Source organism: Camelus dromedarius, chromosome 8, assembly GCF_036321535.1.
Source record: "Camelus dromedarius isolate mCamDro1 chromosome 8, mCamDro1.pat, whole genome shotgun sequence".
In the NCBI taxonomy this organism is placed as follows: Eukaryota; Metazoa; Chordata; class Mammalia; order Artiodactyla; family Camelidae; genus Camelus; species Camelus dromedarius.
In genome coordinates this window covers 45,955,350-45,971,806 of record NC_087443.1, presented here as the reverse complement: position 1 = coordinate 45,971,806, position 16,457 = coordinate 45,955,350, and the positions used below count along the sequence as shown (strand labels likewise).

General features: G+C 35.3%; 1 protein-coding gene across 1 annotated transcript in view; it reads right to left on the bottom strand.

The window, feature by feature from the left end:
- Positions 1 to 16,457, bottom strand: part of PCDH15 (protocadherin related 15) — a 1,333,392-nt gene that overhangs the window by 28,442 nt on the left and 1,288,493 nt on the right. The window contains exon 33 of the mRNA XM_064488173.1: positions 1,965 to 2,141. Within this exon, the coding sequence (XP_064344243.1) occupies positions 1,965 to 2,141 (177 nt within the window). The remainder of the gene's footprint in view (positions 1 to 1,964; positions 2,142 to 16,457) is intronic.

Here is a 16,457-nt window from a genome sequence, read left to right as displayed (position 1 = left end):
AATTTTCAATAACTTTCATAACTTCATTTTAATAAGATCTGTGCACTATCAGCCTTAGATTATTAAATATATCTATATAATTTCATAACAAAATATTTCAAGGAACAATCCTAGGGTTTAAATTAGACCACTGTTTCTCAGCTACTAGTAGTTCCAGGTGAAGACTGATAAAGCACAATGCTAATACTAGTCTGTCTATCCTCTCCTCAATATAAAGGTTTTTTTTTTTTTTAATTTATAGTTATTCTATACCTTATCCCTTCCTTCCTGGCTATAGTAGTTATTCTATTGAATTTAGATCTTTACTCTTCACAATATAATCTAGGTTTGGGAAAACTTGTTTAGAATGAAGGATGCTTATCGTATACTTCATAGTGTCTGTCAGTTGAAATCTAACTGGCTTCAGTGCTCATATCTTTTATCTCTAAAATGTTTATAAGTACACCTTGAATTATAAATCATCATTATTTTACTTTTTAAAGCCAGGCTATTAGCTTGAAGAGAATAGAAATTTTTATATTTAGGAAAAACTTTTTAAATTCAAACAACCTGTCACCATATTTCAAAATAAAACCAGTGTATACAAAATCCAGAATACAGATGGATTTAAATAAATGTTAAAAATGACAAAACATAAAATAGAAAGAAGATATGAATTATTTTAAAGTATATTTATAAAAATATTCTTTAGTTAATAAAGCAAGCTAAAATTGGCTTAGTGGATCTATATGTTGCTTCATTTGGATAATGAGTCTAAAGCCTGAGAGTAAACTTGCTTTTGTCACGTATATTTCCCCACAGGGATTAGTATACTATCTTGCATATGCCCCAAATATCTGTTATATATAAACTGATGAATAATATACTTATTAACTATGGCTTTTAAAAAAATTAAGTTGATACTAAATCACTATTTCACTGTTTCTAAAATAGGAGCAGTGAAATTTTGTTGATGAGCAGATATAAAGTAAAACAAAATTCAGAATTTACGAGTTTTAATAAATGGGTAAGTAGATTTTTACTAAATAAAAACATGCTCCCTCATATGGATATATACATAAATTTGTATGTGCATATATTTTTTTATATGCTGTTTATTATATATGTTGACAAAGAAAAACTAAATTCCGAAATAATGGATTTTGGTACATATGTGTGTATATATATATACACATTTCTAAATATTTAGACTATATACATATGATTATAGATCATTGTGTATTTTTACTAAAAAAAATGTATTTTACTTTTGGTAAGAATTGCATTCCAAGAATCTTTTGGACACTAGGTGTCACTAGAGTAAAGGAGAAATTAACAACAACAAAAAAGCTGTTCAAGAATAATTTTCAAAGGAGAATATATAGTAATGTTTTGTTTAAGATTCTGTATTTTCTTTATTTTTAGGATTTATAACTCAAACATTTAAATTCATACCAAGATGAAATATCACATAGGTTACAGACTTGGATGGAAGTGATTACCCCTCTGCCCTCCATCCCCAAGTCAAGGGAAAAATCAGATACTCATTTTTGCTGATTCAATAAGACATTAAAGAAAGCTAAGGCTTGTTCTTAAAATTCAAGGCTACGGACACCATCACCGGCAAACTGCCACTTTAAGAAGGGGTCGGTGCTTTCCTCTCAAACAGTCAGGGTCTTGGAGCAGGAGTGGGAGCTGATGCAAAGTGACCTGAATGAACTGCTCATTGTTCTTAAGTATACGGGACCATCTGACATCTCAGGGAGAACATAATTTCTTAAGCCACTTTAATCTCACACTTACATCTTAAACTTCTAGGTATGAGGACTCTAGGTATTGTTTCTTAGATTCTTTTTTCTTGCTGATACTTCACTTTCAGCAACATTTTGGTGGGTTTTAAACTTAAGTACATACAAGCTTAAATCAGGATTATCTATCGGTGATATTGTAACCAGAGAGCTGTTACAGATAATAAAAGTACTTACTTAAAAAGCTCATTTCTGTCGATGGCTCTGTTGGTTTGGGGGTCGATGGCATAGACAGTCAAGTCACACTTGGTATAGTCTTCTAGAGAAAAGGCGTCGCCGTGCCGGCGAGCACCGATGGACTCCACCACAACCTTGGCGCCAGGAATTTGCTCCTGAACATAGCGATCCAAAATCCTATAAATCAAACAGAACACAAACTTTATGACATTCGGATGGGCTCACTAGGGAAAAAAAAATCACATTCAACTTGAAATGACATTTAGTAAATGAAAAATGATGACAGCCTGGATTTTGCTAATGTTTACTGAATATGAACCTTGAAAAAAAAATGTCCCTATATATTTAGAGCATTTAACTCCCAATGATGCTGGAAGCTGAGTAAGGTAGAAAGAGGTCATCAACCATGTCCTATTTAAGTCTCGACTTTAAAAATTTATGATACCATTTGAGCTTTTACATGGCTCATGGGAAATACCAGCTATGTTGTACAAGTAGAGCTGTCTATGCTTTATAGGAGCCATAGGGTCTTAGAACTCTTGAGTTCATATGGTCGGTGTCATAAATTACACCTTCCACCAGATTTTGTGATACGTGGCACTTGGCCACAGGCCAAGGTGCAAGAGTAGGATGCCTATTTTCTTAAGTGTATAAAGACCCTTTGAGCATTACAGCAATGGGATGTATTTTGCTATGCTACGCTCACCAGGTTAAGATAAAAATATTGCTTGCAAATCTCAGAAGTTATTTAAGTGAATACAAACAACCAAAAGATACCTCATTTAATGTAGAATGAGTAATAAGTCACATGAAAAAACAGAAATAATGTTAACCTATAGGTAATTTTCTATAAAGTACAATTTTTTCTAAATTAATAACTTGATTTTAATTGAAAATATTAATTAGTGCCAAGTGTTTGTTATTCTGTATTGCCACAAATGGCAATTTTTAATGTTCTTTTTCCTTATTAAAAACTTTATATTATTAATTCTTGAAGATTAACATTAGAATGCACATATTAAATATTTATAGGCATTTATATGCAAATTTAATAACTATACATGGAAAGTATCTTAAAATTTATGATTCAGTGTTCCTCTTGGCGTCCAAGCTGTGAGGCATTTTGGAGGAGCAAGGGGTAATATTCTAAGGACCACTGATATAATAGGAAATAACTTTTACTTTGGATGCCTAAATTGACCTGCTTCCTGCTCTCTTAAAAAAAGTAAAATGTTGCCTTCTGAGTCTGGTATGTGCTCAGTTTGCCCTGTTGAAAGAATAAACAGGATACTGAACCTTGGAGGAAATGGCTGTATACCATGGAGCACAAGTCTGTGGTGTTCACACCCAGGGACGTGACCAATGTACATGCAGTGTTAGCTCGTTTGCTTTTTAATTTGTGTAGAGGAGCACAGTTGACGTCTGTCTTATTGAAGTACTATTCATGCTTTTCCTTTTCTCTCATTATCCCACACCCACTGGCCGCTCTGCCTTACAGTATCTTTTCTGATGAGACCGTTGCTGAAGAATACACATTCAGCGATATTTTGGGATGAAATGTCTGTTATGATAAAGCAGAATGTGTCCACATTTGAATTCATTCCTTATCTTTTTCTGATAAATATATGTAAAACTAAATTTAATTCTTTTAAATACGAACATATTTTGTAAAAATCAGTTCTTCCCATTTATCATCTATGTTCATATAACTAAGTATTTCTACTACTTGTCTTCATTACATATATATGTATGTACATATACATAATATATATGATATTTATCAAAAATCAATTTTTAGTCCTTAATTTTCAGATGTACATAGGTACATGGTTGCATCCTAAAAGTTTTTTGACCTCATTATTTTTAAAAGTATATCTCTCCACTTACTTTGAATTGGCTCATATTATTTAATACCAATGTTTAAATTGGCCTTAATGTTTACTTCAATTTATTAATATAGTAATCCAATTCAAACATAAATTCAGAATCAAATGTCACGAGAATTTACCACATTTAATTTCATCAAGAACAAACATGACTCTCCAGCTCACCAGCCTAAAGTATTTACATGTTACTAGGTCATTGCCAATTTATGGTATTATGGTATTTTGTTTTAAGCCTTTAATTAATAAAGGAGTTCTATAATTTATAATTTATATATGTGTATACACATATATACAGAGAAGAGGGATCTATAATATTGTTCATCAATCTTTTATATGTGTATCTCACACACACACTGTATCAAGGGAGATGTCTGTGGTGATGTTTACACAATGTTAACAGTGCCCTGCATCTAAATTTTTGGAAGCAGTACGTCAGTTGAAAATACAAGTAGTACAATCGAATATATGGCAGAATAATATTTGATTATGGCAAAGTTTCTCAAAACAAAGAATCATCTGATTGATTTTCCAAGAAGCAAATATAGTGTAAATGAATTTTATAATAATTATAATCATTAAATTAAAATTAAATTTCATTTAGGGTTTATTGTTCCACTTCAGTTTAAAAGATCTGTACCATACTCATATTTAGTAATATATTATTATGTGATTTCTAGATTAAGTTTCAAAATCTCTAAACTTCTAAGGAAATATGGTAATATAATTAACATATACATTTTTACGTAGATAAATATACATAGATATATACATACATTTATAATAAACATATGTGGTATATATGGTATATGTACATATATGTACATAAACATGCATGTATGTAACATGTTTTATTGTGCTACCACATGATAACTAATCAATAAAAATTTAAACTAGTTTCTAATTTAAACTAGAAATAGTAATCTCAATAGCTTTCTTACAAAAATGTAGAAAGGCATATTTAACTAAACTTTTTTCTATGCAAAAAGCATTTTTTTTAAGTCACAAACTAAGAGTACCAATAAAGAATTGGCTCAGTTAACTATTTTGTGATGGAACCAAGTTATTTTTGGTTGATGCCCCCAAATTTAAATTTTCAAACATCACTTTGTCTAGTTACCACTATGTACATTTTCAGTTAGTTTCAACCAGAAATTGGCTGTAAAAAATTAAGTGCAGAAGCTTTACTGAAAGAGTTTTATAGCTGAAACAAGTATTTGCTTTTTACTTTTTCACACTAAAATTGTTACATCAGCTATCTTCGCAATTACCTGTGACTGGGCCAAGCTAAAATTACTGTTTGATGAGAGCTTCTGGCCTTGTGTGCTAGAGCAGCTTCCTCCCAAGAAAAATTGGGTTGGATTTTTAATTAGGCTTGTCTCTTAAGAAGCACTATAAAGAGAGCGTGGTTAGACACCCAGCCTGCAGCTCGCCCATAGACGTAGATTCAAACTAAATTTCCACCATTTGCTTTCTGTGTCTCTGTGGAAATTACCCCACCTCTCAAAGTTTTAGGGAACTCATCTGTACAATGGGGAAAGCAATCCTATCTACTTCAAAGGTCTCTATGAGAAGTTAATTAGATAACACCCATTAAATGTACAAAGCCTAGCAAATAAAAAGTGTGCCACAAATATTGGCTATTTGTTGTGGTGGCTGTAGAAACTCCTCCAATTTCATGATTTTAAACCCTACTTAGCCTTTTGTTGGCGTGAATAGTTTATATTTAACTAGCAGCATAGGGAGTTCCACCGCAAGTTCCTGTCAATATTTTTTTCAAAAGCCTGGCTAAAAGAATCAATAGGCATTGCCCATGGCCAGAGGGCTATGAAACACAGCACAGGCCTTCCTAACATTCTGGACTCATTTCCTCTGTTAACACAGGTCTGCAGAGATTCTACCCAGACCATATCCTCAGCCATGTTCCAGGTTCCACAGAACATTTCTTCATGACATTAGGAGACACCCTCTCTATGATGTCCCACAGGATGAAAACATTTCCCTCCAATCTGGCTCAGAAGTCGTTCTGCCTTTCCACCAGAAGTGGTTTGGTTTTTTGAATTTTGTATCTGATTTATTTATTTTTTTTCTGTTTGTTTGCTTGCTTCTTTCACTTTGGCCCTTAAAATGACGCAGACCAAGTTTGTTAACTGCTCTCTAGTGTCTCTGCAGGACCCCACAGACGCTCTGCTGTTCATCTCACTCTGACTCCTCCTGTGATTTCTTTTCATTCTGTTTGCCTGTTCTTCTGACTCATGTTAAATGTGTTTTACCGTGATTCACTGTATGAATCATTGTAAGCTATCTTAAATTCTCCTTGAATAATGTCAAACATTAAAAAAAAAAATCAACTGTGGCCTCTATTACAACATAGACATAAACACAAGTATCTAAAATACTGTTTCTGTTGCTGCAGATACAAATGGAATTATCTTATATAAACGTGTGGTTGAATTTACTTATCATGTTAAAAGACAGCACAGACAGGTAAAGTGTGTATAAGTTGGAGAAAATTAGGAGAACTATAAACATAATTAAGAGAATAAAGGAACTGACTCTTGCTGATCAGGTATCTGAACTGAGTGGCTGCACAAGAAAACATGTTTACCTTGTACCAAGGGTTGGCACTAATTATAAAAAATTATATGCTGTTCTATTTGGCAAAACTTCTGGACCATAAAACATAAAAGAATATGTAGAAAGAAGAATGTTGAAAGGAATAAATGCTCACTATGTATTTTGGAAATCTTTAGAAAGCAACTGTGATTCAAGTGCTTTAATGGAACCATATACCATGATCTTGTTTTTTATCTTGGAACTGCTTTCCACTTACTTTCTATTTGATGCAATCAAAAGCTCTGAAAAATAAACTGAACTGAACGATACAACATTTGGGAAAAGTGAAAGAGAGATTATAACACTTGGCATTTTTCTGCTTCTCTCTTCAATTTCTCCAATCGTGTTTCCAAAGACTTTTTTGGATGAAAAGATAAGTGTAGTAAGAGGCTGGAAAATGCCCTTTTTTCACTGTTTTTGTGTGAGTAGATTTTACCTTGGGAATATGAGTAACCACTTTCTTTCAAATCACAGCATAGAATATACTTGTAAATGTTAATGCTTTCCTCCATCATATGTTAACAAATATTTATTCAGATTCTTCTAAAATATATAACACAGATCGTAAGTTAAAATAAGAATATTACAGCCAATATACTGGGACCTTCATTATAATCATCTCATGAATTAAACTGATTTTTATTTTCCACAACCTGTTTCAATCTATCCTTTAAGTTTGCCATTTTCTTAAGCAGACTGCTTGCTCCAACGCTACTTTATTTTTTTCATGTTTGTGCTTTTCTAACAGGGCAAACAAAGACAATGTAAAGTATCTCTATCTGCTTTAAAACTCAAAAAATAATGTTTTTAATTGGTCTTCCATTTAACTATATTTTCAGTTAAGGAAGATTCTATTTATCTCTTCTTGAAAGCAACAGTACTTGCTCAAGTATATCAAATATTATTTTTAAATAAAAGTAAAACTTAAATGTCCTCAATGGACTAATAAAAAGTATTATGTTAGTTTTTGGCTTTAGTTTCATTGTTTCTGAGAAAATAAAGAAAGGGGAAAAAATAGTGAATCTGACAAAATACAGCATCTAAATCTAACTGGTAAGCTCTACTGTTTTCATTTCTCATTTTCATTTTTTTTTTGTAATGTATGTTACTGGGAAAATGGAAGAGGAGAACAATTATGTATTTAAAATTTTTTGTATCATATATATATCAGATGGCAAATATTAACTGAGAAAGTTGGTTTATTATCCTTCAATTTCATTCTCAATAAAAACTGGTATAGTTTTAAACATAATTATTCAGAAATTTGTTAATTAATGAATGGTGAGTATGGCCATTAAAATATGAAACAAACCTATTGAAAGCAAACACATCAGCACATATGCCTCTACTAAATCCATGTATGATGAAATCTTAAGAAAAAGTAAAATCTAATTGGTAAGTAATTTGCTTTTGGTTAATTCTACAATGTGTATGAGTAACAGTATCAGACACTGTTTTGTACAAGTCTAACTGTATTCTGGGCTATCTTAATTTTGTAAAGGACTGTGACTTCTTACAACATAATGAGTTAAAAATAAGAATTTCTTCTTGGAAAGAGAGGTTACTTCTTTCTCTACCAAAATGAAGCTCAAAACTAAGTATTTTGGAAAAACAGCAGATTAATACATTTTATGTCAAAACAATGAATCAGCTAGACTTTGAATAAAACCAAATCACATTTCTCTTTTTTTTAAAAGAATCGTGACTTATACTTTGAAAATTAAAAAGTAGGATTTCATTCTACATTGAGTTTGTGTTTTATTTTAATGACGGCTTTGATTTATTTTACAGCTATTACGTGCCTATTACAGAAAACATTATTTTCTCAAGCTATGCTTTTGAAATGTCTGTGCTTTATGATCTGATAAAAATTAGATCATTTATGGTCATTCTCTGTTGATAACCTCTTCAACTTCAACTACATCTTTGTGTTACATATACTTAAACTAAATTGGCATGTGATTAGAAATACTTTTATAGCAATTCAACTAAGGATACGCAGATAAGAAAGTCTACACAAGTAAGTAAACTCTCAGATACAATAATATATTTCATATGTCCCAGCTGGGCTTATTTTTTAACAGATTTTCACTGATTTGATAGGATAGCACCATACCTGATATGTATAATATACACAGTTCATGTGAAACAAATGAGACAGAAGGAAATAATCTTAATTTGGTCTAAGAAAGTGGCTGTGGGGAAGAGATAATGGAGTTTTAATCCATTACCAAACAAAAAACAGCAGGGTGATGGTGAAAGAGGGAGCTGACATTCAGGGCATTTACTGATATGAATCAAATATTACTAGATAAAGTCAGTCCTCTCCAAGTACACAATACTATTACTTTCACATGTAGAATTTTATCAAATTCTTCAGTGTCCAAGTAAGGCAAATATTATTTTTATTTTGTCTGTTTGCTCAGACACAACACTTAGGAGCCATTATCATTGCCTACCTCTTCTCATACATCAAATCCATTACAAATTCTGTAGGTTGAACCTTCAAAAATATACCCTTAACCTAAATCCCTCCCTATGTCCATCCCCTACCACCAGTCCGGGCCACAATGAGCTCTCCCCTGGACTATTGCTGTGGACTCATAACTGGTCACCTGGTCTTCCACTCAACAACCTTGTAAAATTTAAGCCAAAATGTTATTTCTCTGTGGAAAACATTTAAAGCATTGCTACTTCAAAGAAATATAATGCAAGTTACCCATGTAAATTCAAATTTTCTGTAGCCATGGTAAATTAAAAATAAAAATGGTGAGGTTAACTTAACACATTTAAATGTATCCAAAAATGATCATTTCAGTATGTAATATATTAAAGGATATTTTATTTTTTTTCTGTACTAAGTCTTTGAAATTTGGTATGTATTTTATATTTATAGCACCTCTCATTTAGACCTGCCACTTTTCAAGCACTCGAAAACCACATGCAACTAGTGGTTCTATATTGGACAAAGAGTTACAAGGATTTTCTCTCTTACCAGAGTAAAATGTTAAGTCTTTCAAGCGGCCTATGAGATCCTGCATAACTAATTTCCTACCATGACTTCTGTATCTTGATATGACAAGCATGCTGCTACCTCTGGGTTTTCATATCTGCAGTTTCCTCTTTATGGGGTAACTTCCTCCAGCTTTTCCCCACTGCTCCCCTCCCTCCTCCTCCACACAATCAGAGCCACATGACTTTCTCCCTCACTTCTCTCAGGTTTCTGCTCAGATTTCAGCGTATTAAAAAGGCTTTCCTCAATTGTACTATATGAAATAGTACTTCTCTTCCATAATTCCATATTATTACTTTTATTTGTCTTTATTATAGTTATCACTACCTAACATCACATTATATATTAACGTACTTTTATTATTGCATTTGCTGTTTTCCCTCAATAGAATGGAAGCTTCATGCAGACAGGAACTTTGTTCACTGATAAATCTCCAGTGCTTACAGCCAAGAGCTAACCTTTTTTAATGAATAGATCTCCAGCTTCAAGATACGGATACTAAGACTCAAAGAGTTTAATTAACTGGCCCAAGGCCTCTTTACTAGTCACTGGTGGGTTAGGGCCTGAGTTTAGGTCTCCTGAACTTAAAAAAAGCAAAGCCTTCCCAGGAAAATAAAAATGATATCACTTGGGAATTTCATGTGAGATTTCCCCCAAAGTGTTTTCTTATAGGAATTTGAATAGAATAAATAAGCATTGTAGCTTTTTTCTCTCTCTCTACAAAGAATCACGTTGTAAATCAGGAGCTGGCAATTTACAGCCCACTGGCTAAATCCAGCCTATTGCTTGTTTTTGGAAATAAGGTTTTATTTACAAAAGTATTTTGCTACAAAAATTATTAATTATTATTAACATTTAAATATTATACTACAAAGAAGTAATTTAGTGAAGCAACATTCTTAAAACTTTAAAATATTATGCCTAATTACTAAAATATTAATCTATCCCTTTATAGAAAGGTTCCTGAGCTCTCTTACTCTAAAGCAAAGAGTAGATAAAAATGATCAAACATAATGTGCTTATTGACTTGCCTTTCAACTAAACCTTTCCCATCAATACCAAGTCTTTATTACACACATATAAGAAAATTTAAGTGCTAGCACTTATTTTTTGCCATTTCATAGGTTTTCTTTCCAAGAGATTTTATAATTCCTATCTTAGAAATACATATCTTGGCTAGATTTCTAAAGTACACTTTGTAACCTTAATTCCAGAAGCTGTAAATTAATTACACAGACACATTTCAGATGCTATGTAAATATTTCACGGAGAAAGGCTCTTCCACATCAAAGCAGTAACTACTTCAATGAGGTCCTAATATCTTTGATTTTCACATTATATTTAGAAAGTAAGAGAAGTGACCAATTCTGACACCTAAATTATCAATTCTGATTCATATTGTAACACAGTATTTCTAAACTCTTTATACTTTTGGAAAAAAATGCCATTTCTACAAATTCTTAATGATTTTAAATTTTAGAATCCTAGACTACTTTCATTTACTTAGGCTTCATGGTGAAGTGGAAGGAAAAAGGAAGAAGACACAATCAATCTTATGATTACCATGGGAAAGGGGGTGAGAAGGGATACATTTGGGAGTTTGAGATTTGCAAAAGTTAGCCACTATATATAAAAAAAGATTTAAAAAAATATATTTCTTCTGTATAGCACAGGGAACTAGGTTCACTATCTTGTAATAACCTTTAATGAAAAATAATATGAAAATGAATATATGTATGTATATGCATAACTGGGACATTGTGCTGTACACCAGAAATTGACACATTGTTACTGACTATACTTCAATTTTTTTAAAAAAGCAAACATTTCTTAGCTTCTTTAGACACTACTGCCAATCATTTATTGGTTTTAATAAGATCTCCTTAACCTTATCCTCACAGCTATTTCTCCTACTCCTTAATCTCAAGAATTGGTAAGAGAAACACAAGGCTCTCAAGAGAGAAATTCTAGGGTCAATCTAAAATACTTCTAAATATGCATACATACGCAAGGTGTGTAGGGGGCGTAGAGTCTCATTATGGGGGAATTTGCTGAATTCATTATTATAATTAAAAAGAGATGTGTTTCATTACAAAGGGTTATTGGTTAATTCTATAAGCATAAAATAACACAAGTAATAAAAAAAATTCAGTAGAGCCATTTATTCCTAGGGAGTGGGGAGTAATCATGAGCTCTCTGTAGCAGTTAACATTTATTCCTTGAGCATTCTGTTTTCTAGGCATTGTGCTCTTAGCCATCAAAGGACACTGACTCCTTCTGAAAGGACACTGGCCTTCTACTTGAGTCTGCCTAAAGGGCAAAATAACAGTGATGATCATATGGATTTCAAGTTTTCCCTTCATAAGGTAGGGATGTCTCATAGGAAATCAGAAAATGGCTTTGATGATCATGTGGTTTGTCATCTAAAAATGTCTACAGGAAATGAATGTGCTGGTTAGTTTGATCACTGGAACAATAAATTCCTATTTTTAGTTAACAGATTGGCACTCTGCTGTCCACCTTGGTTATACATGTATTTTCACTATTCCCCTATCTTCCTACACTGAGAGTGAGTTTTGGGAGTTTCATGGTGCAGAATTAGACCTAACAGTCCTTATCACTACTTTCATCTATTGAAGTAGCTTTCAAGAAGGAACCATAATGACTATATCCTGTCTGATTCCAAGGATATGATGTTCTGGAAAAGATAAAACTATGGGGACAGTTACAAGATTACTGAACGCTGTGGGTTAGTGGGAAAGGGGGATTTGAGTAGGTGAAGCACAGAGACTCTTCAGAGCAGTGAATCATTTCTGTAGGTTACTACTATGATGGATATATGTCATTATTACATAGGTCCAAACCAAGAACCTACAACACCAACAGTGAACCCTATGTAAACTATGGATTTGGGGTGATTATGATGTGTCAAAGCAAGTTCATTGACTGTAACAAATGTAGAACTCTGGTGCAAGATACGGATAGTGGAGGAAGCTATGTTGGGGCAGGGAGGAAGTATATGCAGAAATTCTCTGTATCTTCTGCTCTGTTTTGCTACAAACATAAATCTGGTCTAAAAAATAGTCTTTTTTTAAAAAAGGGATCCCAAATTTTTGTGCTAAATAATCTCTTAATTAAAACAGATTAAGAAAAATCTACAAAAAGGAATCTTACAAGTGCCTGCTCTGCTTACTGCACTAACAAATTTATATTTAATTGTATCAAAAGCAACACAAGACTAATAACCTTATTCCAATTTTCGAAGTAAGAAACTGTGGCCCTAAGTGTTAAATAACTTACCCAGAGGTCATACAGCTGTAATAGGATTCAGACTTGTTTGTTTGAATCCCTTATCTGAGCTGTATTACTAAACTATGCTATTAGAACAGAACATGCAGGAACTCTGGCATCTCCCTGCCTTACCCTATTGACTTTGGTCACTAACCTCATTTGCATAGAACATCTATTATTCACTGAATGTTCACACTGTCCTAGATGGGCTATACTATTTGCTTCTTACAATTCTATGACAGAGCTTTTAGTAGCTCTGGTTGACAAATGGTCAAACTGAGTCTAGGGAAGATTAAATTATTTATCCAAGCTCATGTTTCAAAACCAGTATCATATGAAGTCAAAGCTCCTTTCACAGTGATTCATTTCTCTCAAGACTTGAAAGACCCCTGATTTTTCCCTTTCATATTTTCATATCCATGTAGGAGGAATAAATCATATAGTTGCTATGAAATTATACTTTTATGTCACCATACTTCTCGGTTTTTATAAATTTTGTCTCAATACAAGAAAAGGGCATCATGACTTTGCTTGTACAAAACTTTCACTCAGTGAAATGCATTGAATGCCTATTATATCACTGAAATTATAGTAGTGAAAAGTAGGTTTCCTATTTTTATGGAGCTTATATTAAACTAATGTATAATATAAAGTTTAGATAATGCTTTGAGGAGAAGCAGAATAAAGGGTTAGAGGTTGAAAAGAGTGCCGTCTCTTTTGGATTGCGTAATCAGAGAAGGCCTGCTTCATTAGATGACATTAAAGTAGTTAAGAGACAGCCATAATCCTAATTCTTTTCAGGTGTAATCAGCTATTATTTTAATAAAGGTTAAGAGTGTATAAAGCACTTGTGCAGAAGTAAACAAGGCACTGTCTGATTGCTATTGCCTGTTTAAATGCTGATGATTACCTCTTTCATAGGACATTTTATGTGACACCCAGAGGTTAAATTTTATGAAATATCAAGAAATAATTGTTACAAAGCACAGATACTTATGCCTTAATCAGTACCTATTATATTTTGTTTGGCATATAATTACTAAATGGTTACCTATCTGACTATCTGAAGCTTCTTCTGGCAACTTGGAAGTGTGAGATAATTTGCTAGAAAGAGGCAAACTGACAGTAACCAACATCTGTCAACCTGAACTCAATAAAAGACTAGGAACAGTTAATACATATCACTATAAAATTATTAAATGATGGCAGGCTAGGTTAGAGTGAAGAGCAAAATAGTAAAGACATTTTAATAATCCTTGATAACATTTAGACTATCAGAGAACTGTGAATTCATAACCACAACTTTGTCTGAGTCAACAATAACATGTTCAGACATGTTTGGTGTACACTGTTCAAAAGGGAGAGGGAAAAAAATTATGATAATAATAAATGTCATAAGTTTGTAGCCTACTATAGGTAATGATTATTTGTATCCAAGAAGAATTCAAAATAGGTGTTTTGAGTAATTAATAAATTTGAATGAGCATAGTAAATTGATAATGACATCAAATTTCATTGCATATGCAATATAGAATACTGACAGTAATACAGTGTAACTTGCCATAATTAAACTTTCCTTAAATTGTTTTTATTTATATAATTTTCTGCAGAAGTAAATAACTAAATCATAAATTAATATTTTAAAAAGGCAATCAGGTTAGTTCTCTCCTAGAAGAGACGCCACTCTAGAGAGCTCTCTAGCTCTTTCCCTGCATTGTGAGGACAAAACTAGAGGAGAGCAGGCTGAAACCTGGAAGAGGACCCTTGCCAGAGCCCAGCCATGCTGGCACCGGACCTTGGACTTCCAGCCTCCCAAACTATGCTGGGGTAAGCTCCGATTTACAAAGTGTGAAAATTCCTGGGCTGTTCCTGGGCTGTCTGAACTTGGAGAGGTGTTTGCATAAGGCCAAGATAACACAGTGGGAAGGAGAGACTGACTGGTGGATGATAAGTATCATAGGGGGATTTCTGGAAGATGGCGAAGGACGCTCGCAGGTCACCCTCTCCCACAGATACACCAAGACCCACAACTACAGACCCACTCAGCCAACCAGAGCACCTGTGGAACTCCGACAGAACATCGCCCTCTTCAAAAGATAAAGACGCCAAAAATCTGGTAGGAGAAAAGGAAAAAAGAAAGAACAAAAGGCAAAGCAGCGCGGGACGGGTCCCGCGGGGAGGGAGCAGCAAAGGAGGACTGGCGCTCGCTCGCTGGGTCTCCCCTCTCCAACTGAGAGTCCAGCAGGACGGAGGGGGAGCCTCCGAGGCTCGGATCTGTACAGAGCAGCCCTTGACTAACAGAACTAAGTTAAACGGGCACAGAGCGTCCCCCCGACACCCAGCCTGAGACGCCGGCCGGCAGCCGCGGGCAGGGCCAGGCTGCACAAGCCGGGCGGAGGACAGAAGTGGCTGCACGGAGGCAGCCCCAGGGGAACGCAAGGGGCTGCGCGCCGTGGCTGCGGGTGCACAGGGCAGAACAACCTGGGACCTCCATAAAACAGCAAGGTTGATGTGCTCTCGGGGGAAGGGTGCACACCCCCATCTCTGAAAACCCGCGGAAAGTTTTCGGGGGAAGAGAGGCGGGGCTCAGGCGCAGCCGCCATAGCCTCCGCGCTGAGCACTCAGGCGGGGGCGGGGGCGAAACCTGCATCTGCACCCAAGGGCTTAGCAGCCTCAAAGGCCAGACTGAGACTGGCCTGCAGCCCGGGGCAGATAGGATCCTTCCATCCTGGTCCCTCAGAGAACTTGCGCCACAATGACAAACAAGGAGCTGGGTTCTGGCTCGGAGCAGGGACAGGGCTGTCCCTGGGTCTTCCCGGAGCCCACCCGCGGAGCGACGAACAGGGCGGGGCGCCGACCAACCAGGGCAGAGAGCCGACCAGGGCGGAGCGCGCAGCCGCACAGAGCAGTGGAGCTACCCGGCGGCGGCGCAGGTAGAGCGAGAGCGGCCCCCCGCCTTTCGGGCAGGAACACAGCCCCTGACCGAGGTGCTGGGAGGGGGCACAACCCGCCCTCCTACCCGGCCAGTCTGCAACATCTGACTGCGGCATCCGGAGGGGCAGCGACCCGCCCACCCACAGCAGAGAGCTGCACCTGACCCAGTGTTAGGAGGAGGCGCGATCAGCTTGCCGACAGGTGCTGGGAGCAGCACAGAAGAGGGCGCCAACGGAGGGCCTCAGAAAACAGCAAGCTGAGCTTCCAAAACAGGACGAAGACAGAAAGACTTCACATTAAAAGCACACAGACTCCAGGAGAACACCGACAACCCCCCCCCCTTTTTTTTAAATCTGTTTTTACCTGTTCTATTTTCTATTACTCTCTTACTCTTTACTTCTTAATTCTTAATTCATTTCTATTTCTCTTGGGTTTTGATGTCCTGCTATTGATTAGACACAGGTTTCAAATACATCTATTCATCCCCCCCCTTTTATTGTAAAGGTTTCAAAAGGACGTCTCAACCCGATTAATACTCTGCTTCAACTCACTCTTCTATTATTCATTATACACTGTTTCAAACCCTCTTTCTCCCTTCTTTTAAAATTCTTTCTCTATTTTTTTTCTTTTTTTCCTAAGTTCTAGTCCTAAATAGGCATCAGATAGATAAAATCCTTAAGGACCAAAATAAAACAACTGATACTCCATAAACCACAGTGCCAGAGAGGTATGAGCAAGATGAAGAAGCAGAAAAAC